Genomic DNA, 22,737 nt, shown 5'->3' on the forward strand with positions numbered 1-22,737 from the left:
ACCGGTCGACCGTGGCGTGACATTAAAAAAAATAGATGTCAGCCTATTATCCATCCTGTCACTTAATTGACATACAGGGCAACCAGTCAGATGAACTGAACTGAACTTTGACCTTTAGGTCGCCGCGCATGCGTAAATAACTGCATGAAGCGCAGCAAAACCTACAAGCTAGTCAGCGAATTACCTCCGATAAGCCCTTGCTAAAGTTCATCAAAATGAGTGAGAAAGCTGGACCAAGTAAGAAGGCAAAAACATATCACTTTCATACGGAATGGGAGGTGGATTTTTTTTCACAATGTCATTTTCGAAGTGCGTTTGCCTCATCTGCCAGTCTACCATCGCAATACCAAAGAAGGGAAATGTGGAGCGGCATTTTCGGACACTTCATGGAAAATAGGACACTGACTTCCCGCCGAAAAGCCAGCTGAGAAAGAGAAAGGTGGAGGAACTAAAATCCCAGTTGTCTGGACAGCAGTCATTTTTCACTCAACAAACTTCAAAAGCGAAAGCCGCCACCGAAGCATCGTTCCGGGTGAGTCACGTCATCATTAAAAACAATAAGTCCTTCCAAGACGGAGAGATGGTAAAAGAGGCATTCGTTGAAGCAGCTGATTCACTGTTCCAAGACTTTAAAAATAAGGCAGAGATATTATCTTCAGTCAAAGCTCTGCAGCTGTCAAGACATACAGTTACACGGCGCTGTGAAGCCATGGCTGAGGATTTAAGACGGCAAATGTGGAAGGGCATCAGAGATTGTGAGTGTTTCTCACTGCAGTTGGACGAATCTACAGATGTGAGTGACACAGCCCAAATGTGCATTTTCATTCGTATGGTGTTTAGTGATCTCACTGCAAAAGAGGAGCTATTAACAGTACTTCCCATGAAAGAACAGACGCGAGGAGAGGACACATTTCAGACGTTTAAAAACTTTATTGAGAAAACTCAGCTTGGTGTCTATCACCACAGAAGGAGCACCTGCAATGGTTGGGCGTGTGAATGGATTTATTGCCAAGTGCAGGCAGGACGATGCGTTCCCAGACTTTTTGAACTATCGTTGCATAATCCACCAACAAGCGTTATGCACTAAAATGCTCAACATGAAAGAGATCATGGATGTGGCAACAAAGATTGCCTGTTCTTTTCAAGCCAGATCTCTTCAAAGACGGTTATTCCGTGCACATCTGGAGAAGGCTGACTGCGACCACTCTGAGTTGTTGCTACATACTGACGTGAGATGGCTTAGTTGTGGGAAATTCCTCCAAAGATTTCGAGAGCTCTGTCCGGAGATTAAGGAGTTTTTCCGTGTATCTGGACATGCAGAATACAAGCAACTAAATGACAGTCAGTGGCTGCTAGACTTGGCATTTTTAACCGATCTGACAAACTGGTTGAATGACCTTAATCTTGAGCTGCAAGGAAAAGACAAAAAAGTGACCGATATGATCAGCTCAGTTAATGCTTTCAAATGAAAGATGCAACATTTCTCCTCAAAGCTGCAGCGCCATGATCTGGCAAATTTCCAGAACCTGGCATCAGAGCTGGAGACGCAAGGGAAGGCCCGTGAGCAACTTGACAGTGCACGCTACATGGAGCAGATCGACGATTGTCTGTCAGAGTTTGACAAACGCTTTCAAGACTTTTCTTTGCTTGAGCCAGTCGCTACATTCATGTGCTATCCTTTTCAGGAAGATGTTGAGGTTGATTCACTCGCATCAAACATTGCAGCACTGTTTCATGTGAACTCTTCTGGAGTAGAAAATGACATTTTGACTCTACAAACCGACATTGAGCTGAAGTCGAGAGCTCATGGACAGTTCTGGAATTTAATCACAGAGGAAAAGTACCCCAACATGAGGAAATGTGCTACCTCCTTGACTGCATTATTCGGCTCCACTTATTTATGTGAGTCAGCCTTTTCCTACATGAAGATCATTAAGTCCAAATACCGTTCCACCATGACTGATGAACATTTGGAAGTGTGCTTGAGGCTGGCTGTCAGCAGCTACTGTCCAGACTACGCATCCCTGGCTGATTCAATTCAGTGCAAGTCATCAAAGTAAACTCAGGTAATTACAAAAAAATGTTAATAGTTTTATGTGTGTTGTACAATATTGGCTCATTCGGTTATGCAAGGTACATCAACATACACTGTACATACAAAGAATCCTCAATACATTTGAAAATAATTATATGTTTTGCATTTTTGTAGTGGGGTAGATCATTTTGAATTGGTCGTTTTATAAGTAGCTCGCATGCTGAAAAAGTGTGAGCACCCCTGGTCTAGAGGCTGAGCAACTGATAAAACAACAACCCGTGGCAGCCATCTTGGAAAATGGCCACCTCCGCGACGCCCCTATAGCCAAAAATTAACTGACTCGTATGCTCTAACTGTGTGCCAAATTTCATGCTTTTATCATCAAAGTCATGATTCACGTTAAATATTGCACATATCTGCTCCACTATGACACAATTTCAAGCAAAATAGGAGACTATCCTCAGGGGTCAAATTAGTACGTGCATGTGCTAGTTTGTGCAGGTATTATTCGAGCGGTGCACGTAATTTTATACTACACTAGCACTGGTGCAAGTAACTTTATCCAAGTTTTATCAACTATAAGCACCAGTAGAATGAACCAATAAAGGAATAAATAAGGAAAAAAACAATTTCCAGTGTGTTGTCTTCATCTTCCCTGCGTTTTATGACTCATGTATGGAGCAAGTTGCTGTGCTCTATTTGTTGTGGAAAGCTGATAAACGTCGCCAGTGGCGCCGTCCCTGGGTTCACAACATCCTCATGAGATGTTCCCAATTCGGGGAGTTTCATTATTTGCTGCAGGAGCTGCAGCAAATAACTGGAGCTGCAGGAGCTCCAGTTTGAGGACCTCCTGTCCCGTTCGCGCGCGCACATGTAAACAAAGAAAAGAAAGCTGCCACTGCGGTTCCTCGCTCTCTCTCTCCCCTCAAACTCTGTCATCGTTGAGTTATAAATCAGTCACCATTTGTTTTATTATGCCGCGTTCACACCGCACGCGACACCACAAATTTGCTTCCTTCACCTGGCAATGTACGCGCCACCATCACCCGGTGTGTCGATGTGCTTTGGCGGAAACCTTCACTGCGAAAATTCGCCTGCGTCATCAAATAGGAGGATCTTCCATTCCGCTTGCCTTCGAGTCAACATGGGAGACTTTCATCACACGGAGCGAGTTGCTGTGCTGTATTTGTTGTGGAAAGCCGACAAACGTCGCCAGCGGTGCCGTCGCTGGGTTCACACCATCCTCATGAGATGTTCCCAATTCGGGGCGTTTCATCATTTGCTGCAGGAGCTGTGTCTGGATGACGGCCACTTTCAGCGGTACTTCTGCCTCTCCAGGACCCACTTTGAGGACCACCTGTCCTGTTCATGCGTGCACATGTAAACAAAAAAGAAAAAAAAAACTGGCTGCCCCTGCAGTTCTTTACGCGCTCTCCCCTCAAACTCTCATCATTGTGTTATAAACCAGTCACCATTTGTTTTATCATATATCTGTGTAGTTAATAAAATGATCTTCACGGACAATTCATTCATGCGTGCACATGAAAAAAAAAAAAACTAGCTACTGCTGCAGTGCTGCTCGCTCTCCACTCAAACTCTCATCATTGTATTATAAACCAGTCACCATTTTTTTTATCATACATCTGTGTAGTTAATAAAATGATCTTCACGGAGGATTCGTTCACACGCACATAAAAAAAAAAAAAAGAAACCTAGCTGCTGCTGCGGTGCTGCTCGCTCTCCCCTCAAACTCTCATCATTGTATTATAAACCAGTCACCATTTGTTTTATCATACATCTGTGTAGTTAATAAAATGATCTTCACAGAGGATTAGTTCGCGCGTGCATCTGAAAAATAAACGAAAACTAGCTGCTGCTGCGGTGCTGCTCGCTCTCCCCTCCTGCTCACAGGCTGGCTGTCAGACACAGGACATGTCCACATCAAGTATAAACTCCAGACATCTTCATGTCACTACACATCCAGTCCCTGATTGGTCATCACGGCGCGACAACACGAAAAAGTTCAGATTTTTCAACTTGGGGAGGAGGGCGGCGCGACACGATATCGTGCCAATCACTTCATTTGCGGCACTTCATTCGCGTCACGTTGCGTGGCTTGAACTTTTGTGGTGCTACAACGCGTCCTTCCATAGGGATTACATGTGTATGTAGTTAATAAAATTATCTTCACGGACGATTAGTTTGCGCGTGCACGTGAAAAAAAAAAACTGGCTGCCGCTGCGGTTCCTTGCTCTCTCTCCCCTCAAACTCTGTCATAATTGTGTAATAAACCAGTCACCATTTGTTTTATTATACATCTGTGTCATTAATAAATAAAATAATCTTCACGGATGACTCGTTTGCGTGCACGTGAGAAAAAAAAAAAACTGTCTGCCGCTGCTGCTGCCCTCCCACAAACTCTCCCCAGAAAGGAAAAGTCAGACACATCAGAGGAGGAGTTTTAAGGTTGATATAAGACTGACTTTTGGTTGTCTGGGCTCGACAATAGCACTGGTCCGATGGCCCGGCGGCCTTTTTTACACGTTCCGGGCCACCACGGGCCAGTGAAGTTCATATTTCACTGGTCCGTATGGGCCAATAAGAATTAAAATTGCTTTGGGCAAATTTATTAGTCTGATGCCACGTTCACACCGGGCGCGATCAGACGCTATAAATTCGCGGGGATCGCGTGGCAATGGACGCGCCTCCTTCGCCGGGTGTGTCGCTCTGCTTTTGCTGCGAAAATTCGCCCCAGTGCGTCATCAAATAGGAGGAGCTTCCATTCAGCTCGCCGGCTCCGGTTGTCAGTCAAGTTAACATGACGGACCTTGATCACACGGAGCGAGTTGTTGTGGAAAGCTGACAAACATCATGAGACATTCCCAATTCAGGCAGTATTATTATTTGCTGCAGGAGCTGCATCTGGATGACGGATGTTTTCAGTGGTCCTTCCGCCTCTGAGGGACCCAGTTTGAGGACCAACTGTCCCATTCACGCGCGCACATGTAAACAATAAAAAAAAATTTAAAAAAAGAAAGAAGCTCCGCTCCCGCTGCTGTGGGGCTGCTGCTCACTCCAAAAACTCTTGTCATAATTGTAAAATAAAGGACAAAAGACACATAAGTCCTGCTTACAGGCTGCTACCAGAGACAGGACATGTTGCGTCACTTCGTAATGTTCGGAACATTGCCGAAGTGCCGAACTCCTCCCACAAGGAGTGCTCACAGGCGAATGACGTCACCGACAGGCGTGGAAAAACTCACGCATGCGCACGAGGGTTCAAGCATGTCTGACGTAAAAACATATGAATGAAATCCATATAGTTTTTGAAAAAAATAAAAAGGACCGTTACTTTATTGACAGCCCTCGTATAAATATACCAAGTCCTGGTAGACATCTGGTATGATTTCATACGCCAGTTTAAAAGTCTAATCAGTATGCCCTTGTGGAAACCCCACAGTGACAACATTAGCAAGGGAGCTTGGTATATGAAATTTAACATATTAATTTTGTAAATGATCAAGAAATAAATTTATTTTTGTATTAATGTCTGAGTGTTGAAAAAATTCCTATCAGTTACCTACCGACATTTTTTTCAAAGTTGACTCACTTTAAGGTTTTTATCATGTAGTATAAGAATATTATTGTGTTTGTTTTCAAGTGTTTTTGCGTTAAGGAAACCCAATTCTAATGTCTGAGTGTTGATTTAAAAAATTCATATCGGTTACCCCCCGGTTCGGCGCGGGCGTGAAAGTATGGGCCAGTGATATTTTCATCCGGGCCAGTAACTTTCAAATTCTACTGGCCCTGTGGGCCAGTGCATAAATTGCCTTATTGTCAAGCCCTGGTTGTGCAAGCAACTTTTTTTTTTTGGTGCAAGTAATTTTTTTTGTTACTAGCACCAGTGCAAGTAGGTTAAAAAATGTATTTCGACCCCTGATCCTCTTACAAGACACTTCATATCAAGGTCATACTTATCATATCAAGCTCAAATCAAGGATCATTAACTGTCTGCTACAATATCTTCAAAGTGCAATTAGCAAGTTCAGTCAAACTTGGTGAATATACTGAGCAGACAGTCTTTGTGCAACACAGGTCATTTCAAGGTCACAGTTCTAATTTCAAGTTCAAATCAGAGGTCATCAACTACTGTCTGCAACAGTATCACCAAAACACAATTAGCAACTACAGTCAAACTTGGACAAAGTCAGTGAAAAGTCCTCTGGCAGCACAGGTCATGTAAAGGTCAAAGGTCAACTCCAAATCAGAGGCCATAGCCTAAAAAATATTAATGATCCTATCTTAGGAATGAGACGAAAAACTGAAACATAGTTTTGGATGTAGACTTCTGCTCTTGTGAGGCCAACAAATGTCATCACATGACTTCATTTGCTAGCCCCACAAGTAATCTGGACGCCTTGTTTTTGAGTCGTCCACACAAGTTGGCTGGGACGGATGAACAAACTCATCTGCATTATTGTTTTTTTTTGTATCAGATAAATATAAACAACAGTATTATATTTCAGTAGTTGCTTGTAACAGTATTTTGAAACGTCCAGTATTGGTCTTAAAATGTACAAGAAAAACACTTAACTGGCCATCCCCTACAATTCCTAATCGTGATGTCACAGAATGTGATGGGTCATAGAATTTTTTGCAACACCGGGTCTCGCGCCATATGTTTACAGTGGGAGGTTGCGGGTCGTCGCAGTCTTATTCTTTGGACTGCATCAATAACCATGTGGGACAACAAGGCAACCAGGACGACAACATTCGTCGTTTTTCTTAATCCGAAGTTTGTAGAGACCGGTATATGTAGCTTGAAGAGAACAACAATAAAGATAATTAAATCTAATCAGATTTCAGAGCGTGCTAACTAGCATCGCTGCTAGCGGCTAACTATGAAACGTAGTCCAAATCAGCCGGCAGTGAGCAGGTCACAAACTCACAGACTATAATGTGAAAACACCGCTTTGTAGTTCGCGATGTGTGGTTGATTTTGTGGACAGGAGTAGGACGGTGACATGAAACCCGGAACGTGTATGATCAAAGCGCTGTGAAAAGCCTCCACCATGCCGCGTATCGATCATTCACATTCCGGGGCGCAGCATCTTCCTGCACATTCAGTTACCCTCCGGACCAGCACAAAAGCCAGATAGTCCGGACTGGCAGTGGACAAATGACGACAAACAGACCGTTCGACACCAACACGTCTCCCGGTCAGGGCGCAGGAGCTGCCGCCCACAACGGAGCCCCGTTTATAAAAAGCGCAGAAACTGTGTGAACGTAAAGCGAGTTTAGCAGACTCAGACTCACTTACCTCTGTTCCAACCGAAGCCATGGTGCTTGGACGTAAACTCCGCCCACTGTGCTTACGTCATATTTATAGTCACGCCCGGAGTGACGCCTCACCTGAGATGTATGACGAAATATGACACGCACACAATGTTTACGTTTCGAATTTTTAATCTCATTGCTAAAACAAATTTCACATATTTATTGGTTAATGTCATCTTAGCAAGGAACCCTAGAAAGTCGTAAAACTGTGACATTTCCACAGTGGAGCATAAAGCATTGTTATAATACATTTATTCAATAAAATTAGTAAACCATATAATATAAACATTAAATTATTCTAAACAAAATGTATACACCATAATCCCCCGAAAAAAATTACAAACTAATTAAGCAAAATAAATAAACCCCATATTTTTTGATAGGAATGTAGATGGGCAGATGGTAGTTGATTTTGCAAAAAGGATGTAAATGGCTGTGGTGAACACCTACTTTAGGAAAAGGGAGGAGCACAAGGTGACAAGACTGGAGGAAGGTGCACACATGTGGACTACATTCTTTATTGGAGACGCAAGCAAAAACAAATCAGAGATTGTAAGGTGGTGGCAGGAGAGAGTGTAGTTAGACAGCATAGGTGGGCTGTAGGATGACTTTAGAGGTTTTGGACAACTGGCAAAGTACTGGAGATGTGGTGAGGGAGACAGCTGGGAAGGTACGGGATGTGGCATCTGGACAGTGGAAGATGGAGGAATGAAGAGGTCCACAGAATCATAAGGAGAAAGAGGTTGTCGAAAAACGTTTTGGGATAGTTTGAGAGATGAAGAAAGTAGACAGCAGTACAAGGAGATGTGGTGTGAGGTGAGAAGTGGCAAAACCTAAGGAAAAGGCATATTGCAAGCTGTACAAGAAGCTGAATACGTAGTACGGAAGGAGAAAAGGACTTGTACCATTTGGCCAGACAAAGGGACAGAGCTGGAAACGATGTGCAGCAGGTTAGGGTGGTAAAAGATACACATGGTAATGTACTGACAAGCAAGGAGTGTGTGTTGAGAAGGTGGAGGGAATATTTTGAGGAGCTGATGAATGAAGAAAATGAAAAAGAGAAACGTTTGGATGATGTGGAGAGTTATATTGTGTCTTTGTGGACTTAGAAAAAGCTTATGACAGGGTGCCAAGAGAAGAGTTCTGGTATTGCATGAGGAAGTCTGGAGTGGCAGAGAAGTATGTTAGGGTAGTGCAGGACATACACAAGAATAGTGGGACAGCGGTGAGATGGGGAGTAGGAATAACAGACTTATTCAAGGTGGAGGTGGGATTACACCAAGGATCAGCTCTGAGTCCTTTCTTGTTTGCAGTGGTGATGGACAGGTTGACAGATGAGATCAGACAGGAGTTCCCATAGACTATGATGTTTGCAGATGACATTTTGATCTGTAGTGAGAGTAGAGAGCAAGTTGAGTCTAGTCTGGAGAAGTGGAAATATGCTTTGGAGAGAAGGGGAATGAAAGTCAGTAGAAGCAAGACTGAGTACATGTGTGTGAATGGGAGGGAACCTAGTGGAATAGTGCAGCTACAATGAGTAGAGATGGTGCAAGTAGATGAGTTTAAATACTTGGGGTCAACTATCCAAAGTAATGAAGAGTGTGGTAGAGAGATGAACAAAAGAGTGCAGGCAGGGTGAATGTGTGGAGAAAGATGGCAGGAGTGATTTGTGACCGAAGAATATCAGCAAGACAGAAGGAGAAAGTCTCCAAGACAGTAGTGAGAGTGAGACCAGCTATGTTGTACGGTTTAGAGATGGTGGCACTAACAAAAAGACAGGAGGCAGAGCTGGAGGTGGCAGAGCTGAAGATATTGAGATTCTCTTTGGGAGTGACAAGAATGGTCAAGAATAGGAATGAACATATCAGAGGACAGCTCAGGTGGGACACTTTGGAGACAAAGAGAGATGGTTTTGACATGTGCAGAGGAAGGACCCAAGGTATATAGGAAGAAAGATGCTGAGGATGGAGCCACCAGGCAGGAGGAGAAGAAGGAGGCCAAACATAAGGTTTATGGATGTGCTGAGGGAGGACATGCAGATGGTTGTTGTGACAGAGGAAGATACAGAGGACAGGGTGAGATGGAAACAATCTGCTGTGGGGACCCCTAACGGGAACAGCCAAAAGAAAAATAAGATTTTTGATAAGACAGCTTACACAGTAAATTAATTTTCCTCTTTTTTCTGTTTTCATATGCAAGAACTGTTTACATCTGACCTTAAAGGAGACAGATCATTCCATAGTTTGAAAGAACAGTATAGAAAAGTATTTCTTTTACTGGATTTTATTTGACAAAGTCTGTTTAATTGCACTTTTTCTGAGTAATTTTTTTAAGACTTATTCTTCATCACTTCCACTTCAGAAGGTGAAATGCATCCTTAAACAGACTGTTGACTTTTAAATGACTTTTTCTGCCTGATAACATTCTTCCAGCTGGTCCTGGGTTTTTCCGCTGTGATCCTACAAAACGAAGTTCCTCCTGATTTTCAGTGCATCCAGAAAGAATTCGCAGTGCTTCACTGTTTCCACATTTTGTTATGCTACAGCCTTATTCCAAAATGGATGAAATTCATTTTTTCCCTCAGAATTCTGCATATAATGCCACATAAAGACAATGTGAAAAAATGTTTTTTTAAAGATTTTTGCAAATTTATAAAAAAAAAAAAAAAGAAAAGAAAAACAAACTAACAAAACAAAAAAGAAATCACACGTACAGAAGTATTCACAGTCTTTGCCATGAAGCTCAAAATTGAGCTCAGGTGGATCCTGTTTCCACTAATTATCATCTTTGAGATGTTTCTACAGCTTAATTGGAGTCCCATCTGGGATAAATTGATTGTACATGATTTGGAAAAGCACACGCCTGTCTACATATAAGGTCCCACAGTTGACAGTGCATGTCAGAGCACAAACCAAGCATGAAGTCAAAGGAATTGTCTGTAGACCTCTGAGACAGGATTGTCTCGAGGCACAAATCTGGGGAAGGGTACAGAAACATTTCTGTTGCTTTGAAGGTCCCAGTGAGCACAGTTGGTCTCCATCATCTATAAATGGAAGCAGTTCAGATCCACCATTTGTTCTCTTTGTGTTTTCTCATTTGGCTTGGTGACTTGTCCTGCTGAGTATCTTGAGGTGTGGTCTTGATGTTTCTGAGTTGGAGGTCTTCGAATAGTGGATTATTGTTGATGTCACCAACTGTTGTTTTTCTTCACAGTTCCCATAATGCTTCTGTATTAGCCATTACTGTTTCCTTTGGTTGACCCATTTGATGCCTGTTGCTTAGAAACCAGTGGTTTTTCTTTGAGTACATTCTAAAACGGTCATATTACCTATGCCCTGTGTTTGTACAATGCCTCACATCTTCAAAAAGGCCTGTATTACAACAGGCAGCTCTCTCGTCTTCGCGGTGGCTTGACCTTTTTGGAATACATGTTCTGCTCAGTCTGGGAAGGTTTCAACAACCAAATACAGACCTGATCCACTTTGGAATTCTGTTCAACATCTAAGCGTGCATAAAGCTGTTGCATAATTCTGGAAGTACAGTTCAAATTTGTAGACTTTTTCTTTAAAATGTGTGCATTTCAGAGGAACTAAACCATTCAAGCATCTTGAAAGGTCATGAAGCAAGACATAACATTGGGGCCTCATTCAGAGTCCAGCTTACAGCACACTCCCAGAAGTGGCAGCTAGTTCTGGAAATACAAAATGTCCAATTTGTTTCACCTTACAATACCGTGGAAGGTGAAATTTGACATTAAAACTCAATGTGGACATTCAAACCTACTTTTCAACATTCAGTGTGACAATAAATACCTGGATCACACCCATTAGGTACGTGCTAACAGGTTCCCGCTTACTGTCTACAAACTGGGTGATGCGACACCAGATATACTTTGTTCTGTAAATGTTGACATCCTCAACTGCTGTCATAAATTCATATTTGGATCTGAAACTTAAACATCTTCACTGGACAGCAAAAACAACATAAACTACATTGGCATTCTAATACTTTCAAAGCAGCAGCTTTGGTGGCCACCAGAGCTGGTCTTTGTACAACTCCTGGCAAAAGTTATGGAATCACCGGCCTCTGAGGATGTTCATTCAGTTAATTTTGTAGAAAAAAGCAGATCACAGACATGACACAAAACTAAAGTCATTTCAAATGGCAACTTTCTGGCTTTAAGAAACACTATAAGAAATCAAGAAACAAAATTGTGGCAGTCAGTAACGGTTACTTTTTTAGACCAAGCAGAGGGAAAAAAATATGGACTCACTCAATTATGAGGAATAAATTATGGAATCACGCTGTAAATTTTCATCCCCAAAACTAACACCTGCATCAAATCAGATCTGCTCGTTAGTCTGCATCTAAAAAGGAGTGATCACACCTTGGAGAGCTGTTGCACCAAGTGGACTGACATGAATCATAGCTCCAACACGAGAGATGTCAATTGAAACAAAGGATTATCAAACTCTTAAAAGAGGGTAAATCATCACGCAATGTTGCAAAAGATGTTGGTTGTTCACAGTCAGCTGTGTCTAAACTCTGGACCAAATACAAACAACATGGGAAGGTTGTTAAAGGCAAACATACTGGTAGACCAAGGAAGACATCAAACCATCAAGACAGAAAACTTAAAGCAATATGTCTCAAAAATCGAAAATGCACAACAAAACAAGTGACGAATGAATGGGAGGAAAGTGGAGTCAACGTCTGTGACCAAATTGTAAGAAACCGCCTAAAGGAAATGGGATTTACATACAGAAAAGCCAAACGAAAGCCATCATTAACACCTAAACAGAAAAAACAAGGTTACAATGGGCTAAGGAAAAGCAATCATGGACTGTGGATGACTGGATGAAAGTCATATTCAGTGATGAATCTCGAATCTGCATTGGGCAAGGTGATGATGCTGGAACTTTTGTTTGGTGCCGTTCCAATGAGATTTATAAAGATGACTGCCTGAAGAGAACATGTAAATTTCCACAGTCATTGATGATATGGGGCTGAATGTCAGGTAAAGGCACTGGGGACTGTCATTACATCATCAATAAATGCACAAGTTTACGTTGATATTTTGGACACTTTTCTTATCCCATCAACTGAAAGGATGTTTGGGGATGATGAAATCATTTTTCAAGATGATAATGCATCTTGCCATAGAGCAAAAACTGTGAAAACATTCCTTGCAAAAAGACACACAGGGTCAATGTCATGGCCTGCAAATAGTCCGGATCTTAATCCAATTGAAAATCTTTGGTGGAAGTTGAAGAAAATGGTCCATGACAAGGCTCCAACCTGCAAAGCTGATCTGGCAACAGCAATCAGAGAAAGTTGGAGCTAGATTGATGAAGAGTACTGTTTGTCACTCATTAAGTCCATGCCTCAGAGACTGCAAGCTGTTATAAAAGCCAGAGGTGGTGCAACAAAATACTAGTGATGTGTTGGAGCGTTCTTTTGTTTTTCATGATTCCATAATTCTTTCCTCAGAATTGAGTGATTCCATATTTTTCCCCCTGCTTCGTCTAAAAAAGTAACCGTTACTGACTGCCACAATTTTTTTTCCTGATTTCTTATAGTGTTTCTTAAAGCCAGAAAGTTGCCATTTGAAATGACTTTTTTGTCATGTCTGTGATCTGCTTTTTCTCTACAAAATTAAACAAATGAATGAACATCCTCCGAGGCCGGTGATTCCAGAATTTTTGCCAGGGGTTGTAAATGAAACAGTTGAACGCCCTGGAAGCTACAGGTAACTTCAAAACCACACACATGCTGAGAGAAGAAAGAAGCATCTGCTTCAGCTACATTCATTCAAAATCCTTTCCACAGGGTTGTGTGGGTTTGACTTATACTGCTGTGAAACAATCAGAAAAATAACTTCATTTCTCAGAATTTAGTATATTTCTGTGTATGAATTCTCTCCCCTGCCCTCACTCCTCCACTTGTTTTTCATTTCATAGTTAAATTCAGAAAAAAAGCTCCACGACTAAAAGGTAGGAAACAAGTTTCCTAAATACCTGTTCCTAATTTTCCATAATCTGTCCAGTAGGTGGCACAAATGTCAATGAGATATTATATATCTATATATACTCGTACATCATCCAAAGGCATACAGGTTAGGTGAACTGGAAACTATTCAAAATTATTCAGTCTCCCTTGCAAAAGAGAGCTTAATCTCAATGGGACTAGCCTGGTTAAATAAAAAAAAATACAGGCAAAACAAAGTTGCTTTTTTTTTTTATTGTGCATCAAAGTTAACCACATTTTAATCATCTTATCTTCATTATAGACCCTTTTAATATGGAGATGTACATGATAAGAACATTTATTTTTGTGTTAAGCTGAAGGGGGAAAGGCTCCTTTTTAATTCAGTCACTCACTGGATTTTACAGTGTATGTGTTTTCATCTCAATGCCAAAAATGCAAAGCAAAAATTAACTTACTTTTGACTTTACGGTAACTGAAAATTCATTTGCTAATCTGACACCACACCTGGATAAATGGTGCAATTCCTGCCGTCAGTTCACACAACGAAAAAAAGCTCTGGAAACAAGCGGCTCGTTATTCACAATGACAAATGTGACATCAAATAATTTATTTCTATTCTGTACGGTACACCTTTGATTCTGCACTGTACCAAAAAGGATACATTTTTTATGGAGGTGCGACTTTCTGCACACTTAACCTGTAAACAGTTTGAGTAAAAGCAAACTAGACACCACCCATCAAAATGTGAGGGGGGAATGACAGAACAAGAGGCCTCATAAAGCTATAGTACCGTTAGGAGAACAATCCAGACTCAGGATTAAAAAGGCAACACGAAAAGAATTCAGAAAGCCAAGATGCTGCTGTGAAGAACTGCACATTTTTGTATTTCCCAAAATGAGCATAAAACATTGATCAACAGGCCCAGTGATGTACTGTTTCATGTTTGTTTGTTTAAACACTAAATTTGGCACAGTCCACACGTGGACACATCTCATCCCACCATCCTTCCCGACAGACAAGACCATCACAGGCTCCTGAAGGATGCCAGCGGCATGATGGGAGATTTTTAAGGCATGTATTCATATCACATCCAAAATAATGCAGAGAATTCCGGAAATCATGTAGCACAATTAAGACTTTCAACAAAATAAAAAATTACACAAGAATTGAGGCTGTCTGAAAGTTGTACAACGGTTGTGCTGAATTTCCCATAAAACTATATATATGTTTGCAATTCTTCAAGAGAAAGAAAAAGTCAAAACAGTATTCACTTTGAAACCACTGGGTTTGACTGAAAGCTGACATCTGCATCAGGATCACATCTCAACTGACACAAACTCCAGCACATCATGATCTGGTGCAGTTTCCTCAGAGCAAATTATGGCTCTTCAGTATTAAAATGCACACCACGTGTGACCTCACAGGTTGGGTGAAAACATTTAGCTCCAAGAAAATCTGATGCAAGTTTCAGTAATTTGTTGCAACAGACCTCAGCTGGTGCGGCGCTGAAATCTGTACTCGGGCTACATTTATTCACATTGTTTTTCCCTTGATGTCTTCCCATTGTGACATGCAAAAAAGAACCACTGCCTCACGTCCCACCACGCCTTTATAAAGGACATTAGCAAATGAGCAACTCTGCATTTATTTATTTATTTTTATTGTTTTTAAAATGGGGTAATTAGCTACCCTCATGCATTATCAAATTGGATTTGTTTTTCTAGGACACTAAAGTGGCTGATTTCTCTTTCATAGAAGCAAATACAAAATCAACCTCACATTTAAGACGTGGACAGTCTTCGTGTAAGTGGGCACACGGAGGAACAACTTTGTCGATATAACCTCATCTTTATCAATAATGCTGCAGTAAAAAAAGAACATACACTGAAATGCGTTCATCAATGATTTGTATTGATCTGAATATTAACGGAAAAAGGTGTATTTTTATTCCAGATGTTCAGCAGGAACATCAGCTCCAACTTCATCTTGAATGTCTGACAGAGCCGGAGCCTCAAACTGGAGCTAAACCCACCTTGACATTGGCACGCAATTCGTCGCACCAATGCGTGCAATTAGTGAAGGAACGGTTGACTAGAAGACATCACTTTGAACAAAATGACCAGTTGACAGAAATTCACAAGGAAGATCCAAGAGACTAGGTAAATTCCTTCTCATAAATTAGATAATGTATCTGTAAAGTTATGTTTATTACAGATGTAACACCTCGTCATAATCTAATTTCACTCTCAGATGTTTCTCTACTACGATGTAACAGCACCCAGAGACGATCAATCTGATAACTATGTGCGCCTGTGTTTTACACATCCTCAGCAGATACCCGCTGGTGTCGACAGATGTGGACCATGAAGAAGATTCAGCAATAGATCATCTGATACCTGGTGCATGAAGGGAAGGACATCAAATGGAGGGCTGGTGCATCTGTCTAGACACCACAGCCAGAAAGAGGCCAAAGAACAGCATGAATACTTGTCACACACATATTCACACTATTATTACTACACTATTACTTGTCTCCTGCTGATACTGTTCCTTGGTAAGACAGAATGATCACACCCTGACCCACAGTGATCACAAATGTGGACCATGAATATCTAGTAACACATTTTAAATAATCTTTAAATTTGTTGTGTAAAGAAATCCAATAAAAAAAGTCCTTCCTTTATTTTGGCTTATTTCAAAAACATTTATGTACAATATTTACAAAGGAACGTAACGCAGTGGTTAATGCGCTTGGTTTCAGTTCAGAAGGCTCCGGGTTCAAATCCCACCCCTGCCACATTTCTCCATGTAATGTGGAGTTGCATCAGGAAGGGCATCTGGCGTAAAACCTGTGCCAATTCAACATGCAGATCCACCTTGGATTTGCTTTGATTTGGATTTGTCGGGCGCAAACTGTCATGCAGTGTTTGTGAATAGGTTGCGCAATGTTCACGAGTAGTTCAGGCAAGTGGCACACAACATTGCGTGCCAGAGCGGGAATCAAATTCATGGAAGTGTCAAGGTGGCTTTAGACACAAACAGACAAAGAGTCATGGACAACTTAACAAACTTGGAACAAACTTAAAAAATAAAAGTTTCGGTCTTGTACATTTGACTCTTCGGGAGATCCAAAATCATATTCAAGGCATCACAGATGCTAAAATTATTTAAAAACCAGGGAGGAAAGCTCACTTGGAATGACCAGATTCCCAGATACTGTTGTGCTGGATGTAGTACTTTTGACTACTATGATTAGCAGTGACCAGTAACTATTATTGTTGACCACGGTGAGCATGACTACATGATAACCACACATGCCAATGTGAGAATGTATATGCTAAAACCAACCACAATTTGACGTTTCTTAAATATGCTACCTCAGTAGTCAAATGCACCATATGATAATGAACTGCAGAATGCTCAGGTTCCACAAATCCAGCAATTTTCAGAATGCTTTATCCCTGAAAACACACACACACGCGCACGCACGCACACATCCAATCATCTAGATGATGTATGAAGTTCTGTAAAACTTCTTGTAGGCACAGTGATTCTGTACAATGCTACCGGGTGGCACAAAGAATTTAAAATTCAAACAAAAACAGAAAATAAAATCCCTTTTCACTCATCACAGGACAAATAAACCTTTAGGGCGCATGAGGGGATGATGTCATCACCAGTGGCACAGGCATATCTGTCCTGATTGGTCGAGCAGCGACTGCAGCTCGGATTTGCTGGCCACGATGCGCTGGGTGAAAGGTTCTGAGCCTGACTACAACACCCTCTTCTGGAAGAAGTTTCTTTGAGAGTTATTTGTCAACATAGTCCCCTTGGAGGTCCACGCACTTCTGCCAGCGGTGCTGCAGTGCTTGAATGCCCGCTGTGTAGAAGGCTTCATTGTGCTTGTCAAAGACGTCCTCAATGGCAGATTTCACATCATTCTCATCCTTAAAGTGTTTTCCAGTCAGTTGTTTCTTCAAGTTGGGGAACAGATGGAAATCTGACGGTGCCAAATCAGGAGAGTAAGGCGGCTGTGGAATGAATTCAAAGCTGCAGTCCAGCAGTATCCATGGCAACAACTGACCTGTGAGGAGGGACACTGATGAAACAAGACACCTTTTGTCAACATGCTTGGGCGTTTCACCTTGATAGCTTCACGTAGCTGCTTTAGTGAGCTGGCGTAATATTCGTCATTAACAGGCTGCCCCTTTGGCAGGTACTTTGCAAACACAAGCCCCTTTGCATCCCAAAAAACCAAGACTCCCACTTTCCCAGTAGATGAAAGGTCTTTGGATTTCTTAGGAGGGGGCTCAAAGTGATGGAGCAAACACTCCACCTGCGTTACAAAACGTTCCACAAAATCAGCTGGATCTGCTTCAAAACGCTTCAAGTTCTCCTGTGATGCAATCAGTCTTGCTCGCTTTTGATCAGGAGTCAAAATACGCGGCACCCATCGAGTGGACACCTTTGCCATTCCAAGTTCTGCAGACAGAATGTTCTCTACTCTCTCGTGGGAGATTCCAACAGCAGCAGCTATGTGGCGAATAGTCAGTCGACTATCATCCCTCACAATTCACCGAACACGATCAATATTCGCCTGGGTGGAGGCAGTGGAAGGTCGCCCAGACCTTGGGTCATCTTCGAGTCTTTCTCTGCCCCTCTTGAATTCTGCTACCCACCTTTTCACAGTTGCAAATGAAGGAGCATTGTCTCCTAAAGTCCCAACCATATCCGCATGGATTTGTGTGGGAGTTAATCCCTTCAAATTCAGGTATTTGATAATGGCACGATACTCAGTTTTGTCCATTTTCGCAAACATTGGCTCCTGTCAACTGTCACAAATCTTGCATCTAATGGGAAGCACGAACAGTAACATGGAACTAATGACACTCAAAGGTTAGAATAAAAGTGTTCCACATTTCGTTGATCTCAAACATCATTCTGTCATCATTTCGGCTCAAACTTTTTCACCCAAATCTGGCACATGTCGGCTACTGTCTGCTGTTGAAACTAGAGTCGCCGCTACTGCAGCTTTCCTCGTATGTGGGTGGAGGCTCTGAAAAAAAAGAAAGAAAGAAAGAAAAAAAAAAAAAAGCATGTTAAACAGAGCAGTCAGTACAACATATGATAGCTGAAACATATTTATTACACTTCAAAAACAAAAATTAAGACATGTGTCACTACATGTCAACTACACGGGTCAGTTTGAAATGTTAAATCCAGATACCAGATGTTAAATTGTAACTACTCAAAATTCCAATTACCAACAATCTTTAACTCCTTACAATTTAAGATATAAAGTTGATTCAACCTCATGCTGATATCTAGTTATTATAAAGTTTATTGAGAATTATTTGTAGATGTCTAACAAATAATTCTCAATAAACTTCACGCAGTTCACCAGAATTTATCAGAGAATATAACTAATTATCATCCACCTTCTCTGACATTTTGGATTCGGTCCATGGTGTGGCCACAGAAATGGTATCATGGTGTTTTGACGCTATACTTTAATCCATGCCAGTCAAACTCCTAAGGAAGTGGCTATTTGTACGTAGTGTATTAATAATTCGCTTCCTACGTAGCACAGCCTTGTTATAGTTAGTGGTTGTTGTTATGGTTAGGATTAGCGGTTGTGGTTAACGTAGTTTTGTAATCTACATGTACAAATATGTAGCCTCATGATCATGTGACCTATACTGGCCAATGAGAAAGATGGCTACGTACAGATCGCCACTGCCAAATCCTAAACTGTTTCTAGACCGGGCAAGCTTTGGCAAATAAGACTGCAAATTTTTATTTGGAATGTTAAGGAATAAAATTATAGTGATGCCAAAGAAAATCCTTTCAGTTAAATGATTAAAAAAATAACAATAAATAAATAAAGGGGACTTTCATTTATTAAGAAAAAAATGACCTCACGTTAGTATTTTGGCATGAATAAAAGATTTAAATAACTTCAAGAGTTTAGAGTTGGGTTTAATGTACTTTAAGGCGGTTTTATGATAGAACTTTTGATTGTTAAATGGTCCACATATCAGAAGATTTTGAACTTTGAGATGTAACTTATTTTTACTACTGCCTAATATTTTATAAGAAAACAGTAATAATCGACAGGTAATTAAGTCTACAAATAAACTGTCATTCTGGAAAACAGCCTTCAATAGGCCTAATTTAATTATTATTTATATTGAATTATCGCTGCGTTGGTTGGCTAACCACTGTTAGCCAGTTGGCACCGTCGTGTATTCAAAGAAGTCGTGATTATTTACCAGTGGAACAAAGCCAATACTCACCTCTAATTCAGTGATTATGCCGACGTCGTTTCACAGCATTTTCTGCAAAATATTGGTGTTCTAAGACCAGCGACGCTAGAACTAACTGAACGGAACGCGTTGAGAGTACAGTTGCCAGATCTTACGCGCTAATCAAGCAAACACGTAGAACAAAAAGCAATACAGCAGCGTGTTGCCTCTTATGTTGAGCAGTTTGAGTGTTCAGTCTATTTTTGGTTTGCAGAAATTAATTAAATTCAACCAACCTGCAAATTAGTTATACAAACTTGCATTTTATTTTCAAACCCCACATATTTTTGCATGGCTCATGCATTAATTTTATTTTAGTAAGCGTTTATGGTGTAGAATGTGAGATGAAAGCACCCCGTACCATTTCCAGGTGCACTGGTTTAGCTGTGTGTCTCTGTTATAGATCAGTGGGTTGAGCGGTTACCCTTTGATCTGGAATATTATTTTTCTTTTCCTGACTTGTACCGTAAGTCACTGTGGATACGGCTATGGGTATGGATACGGTATACGACTTTTCACAGCAGGGGTTTTCAAAGTGTGGGAGAGTGAGCCCCCCAGAGAACAAATGAATAGCTGCACCCCCCCCCTACCCCCGCAACACGCATACACACAATTTCAACATCTTCGTGTGTTTCTTTTTATTCTTTTACACATCTTAAACACATTTTAAAAGTATTTGTGCATTTTTAAGGAACTGTCTATTCATTTACACATTTTACAGACTTTCTAAACATTTTAAACATGTTTTTAAAGATCTTTCTATTCTTTCACACATTTTACACCCTTTTCAAACATTTCAAACATGTGTTTTTAAAGAACTTCTATTCTTCTATTTTTATCTTTTGTTATATTTTAAACATCTTTTTTAAACATTTAAACATCTCTGTGTGGATGGGTATTGATAAGATTTTATCAATATCGATGCCATTATCGATTCAGCTTATCGATCCAATTCCTTATCGATTCCCTTACCAATACCTCCTGTGAATTTTCTGTGTACTAAAAGTAGGCTTTACAGGTTTTCTATGTCAATAACATTATATTGAGTCTTAAAGTAAATAAATATGAAATTAGTCACTGGATCCTTGATCTCTGGGCATAAATAAGAATAAAATCTGTAGTTTTTCTCAAAAGCATTTCCTTTCAAACATTAATGGCACAAATCTAACTCCATACCTCTGGGCTGAACTCTTACAGCCGGCTGAGCTCCAAGCCAACATCAATGTAATTCATAAAGAACACAGGACTTCTCATTTTGGGAGGAAAAAAAATGTTTTAGTCTGTTGTAATTTGTTGTCTGTGTTACAACGTTTGTAAAGAGGTGTCATTTGATTTATACGGCGATTCGCTTTGAAGTTATTAATTCCAACCAGACTCTAACTTGACTCGGCAGAGAGTGGCACAGCGTTTGGAGCTGTGCGAACGGAAAAGAGGATGATTCTCATTTTTTGTATGCAACAAGACAAGAGTCCCAGTTAATGACTTTAATCTGCACAAAAGGTACTCACGATTGGCATTTTTAAATGGCTCTGAGAGGGGTTAAGAAGCAGACTTGTTGCTTCTGAAAAGCAGCGAAGCAATGAACCAATGAAGCAGTGGATCAGAGCACTGTTTCATTGTTTCAAGCTTCAAAAGCTGAGCCGTTACAGAAGCAGTTGATTACAGACACGCTACAGGATCTGTAATCAGCATAAAGAAATGGTCATTTTCACAATAAAACACCCTAAAAAAAACAGCCACTCTGAAGCACTAATAAGGGATTCGTTAAGCAAAAAGGCTACTGATGTCAGTGGATCGAATCATTATCCGTAGCACTGCCAAATCCCATGGAGCACCACTGTGCAAAAACAGGAAGTAACAGGAAGTGGAGACTGTATATGGTCAGCCCACGTAGGTCAGGTTCAAGTGTGTTGGCCCATTTCACTTCCAGTCATTGTACTTAACCTTAAAGTAGACCTGCATTGAAATAAATGCAGTCAGATCTTTTGACCAAAAAATGACATATTTACACATAAGATCCTTCTGAATGTAGTAAAGTAAATCTGCAAGCCCAGATCTGTCATTCAATGGAGAAATCTTCATTTAAAAATGACAAATTTACAGCTAAAATTTAGCCCTCCGCCAAACTGTCAGCACATCCGGGACGCTGCCGAGACGTCAGGGAAAAGACCCTATCCCAGCATGCATTGCGCGCGCCAACTGTAATTTGTGGATTTACGTCAGTTTGCATCTGCACCTTTTTCTTGTCTTATACGGAAGGATCTACTTTTTTTAAAACTTCATATTGTCTTGCGGCACGTTTGGTGAGTACACATTTGTTTTATTTGTGCTTGAAAATTATTTTGGGGGACTTTTTCATACGCCTGTTTGATTGAGTTTGTCGTTTGTCGCATTGAAAATCTACTGTCTTTCACCTCTGGTGTTACCGTCACGGGGTACGGAGGCGGGACCCGCAAAGAATCCAAGTCATTAAAAAGATATAAACCTCTCTCAGCGGCCACGGAGCTCTGCGGCTCTGATTACCGAGACGTGCGGTGCTGCGGAAAGTCTGTCCTTGCAGCAACAGGTGTCACCGGCCGCTCCGCATCAAAACAGTGAGCGTAGTCTCTGGACTTTTGCCAAGTTGGCTGCACCTCCATTCAGTAGACAAGGACATGGTGCCGGCTGCACAGCAGACACGGGGGCGATGTGAGTGGCCCGCTTCGGCGTTTATCGCACGCAGACTCAGTAAGCGCAGCGGATGCAGAGAGCGAGGCGTAGGGGAAGAACGTCGCCCGCTGTCGATGTCGCCGCTAATCTGAGTATGCAGAGCTGTATCTCACATTCATTGCTGCTTACTTTTGGATGTTGTGTATAGCAGTAACATTACTAACAGATAAAATCAATTTCAATGTGGGATCGGACTTAAGGTGGGAGCGCTCCGTCTTCTGCCAGACGTCACTGCAATGACCCGGATGTACAAACAGTTTCGCTGAGGGCCAAATTTTAGCTGCAAATTTGTCATTTTTAAATGATTTCTCCGCTGAATTACAAATTTGGGCTTGCAGATTTACTTTACTGCATTCATAAGGG

The 22,737-nt window shown here is 41.2% G+C and overlaps 2 protein-coding genes and 1 pseudogene across 4 annotated transcripts in view; all 3 read right to left on the bottom strand.

Annotated features, from left to right (window-relative positions):
- ehmt1b (euchromatic histone-lysine N-methyltransferase 1b) overlaps positions 1 to 7,422 on the bottom strand; it is an 82,495-nt gene extending 75,073 nt beyond the window's left edge. For both annotated transcript variants that reach the window (XM_034193099.1, XM_034193097.1), the window contains exon 1: positions 7,356 to 7,422. In XM_034193099.1, the coding sequence (XP_034048990.1) occupies positions 7,356 to 7,376 (21 nt within the window). In that variant the 5' untranslated portion in view covers positions 7,377 to 7,422. The remainder of the gene's footprint in view (positions 1 to 7,355) is intronic.
- A 9,476-nt stretch (positions 7,423 to 16,898) lies between these two features.
- On the bottom strand, positions 16,899 to 18,218 carry LOC117530141 (annotated as a pseudogene).
- Positions 17,261 to 22,737, bottom strand: part of arrdc1b (arrestin domain containing 1b) — a 78,711-nt gene continuing 73,234 nt past the window's right edge. For both annotated transcript variants that reach the window (XM_034193102.1, XM_034193103.1), the window contains exon 8: positions 17,261 to 18,416. In XM_034193102.1, coding sequence (XP_034048993.1) covers positions 18,352 to 18,416 — 65 coding nt within the window. In that variant the 3' untranslated portion in view covers positions 17,261 to 18,351. The remainder of the gene's footprint in view (positions 18,417 to 22,737) is intronic.

This window comes from Thalassophryne amazonica, chromosome 17, assembly GCF_902500255.1.
Source record: "Thalassophryne amazonica chromosome 17, fThaAma1.1, whole genome shotgun sequence".
NCBI lineage: Eukaryota > Metazoa > Chordata > Actinopteri > Batrachoidiformes > Batrachoididae > Thalassophryne > Thalassophryne amazonica.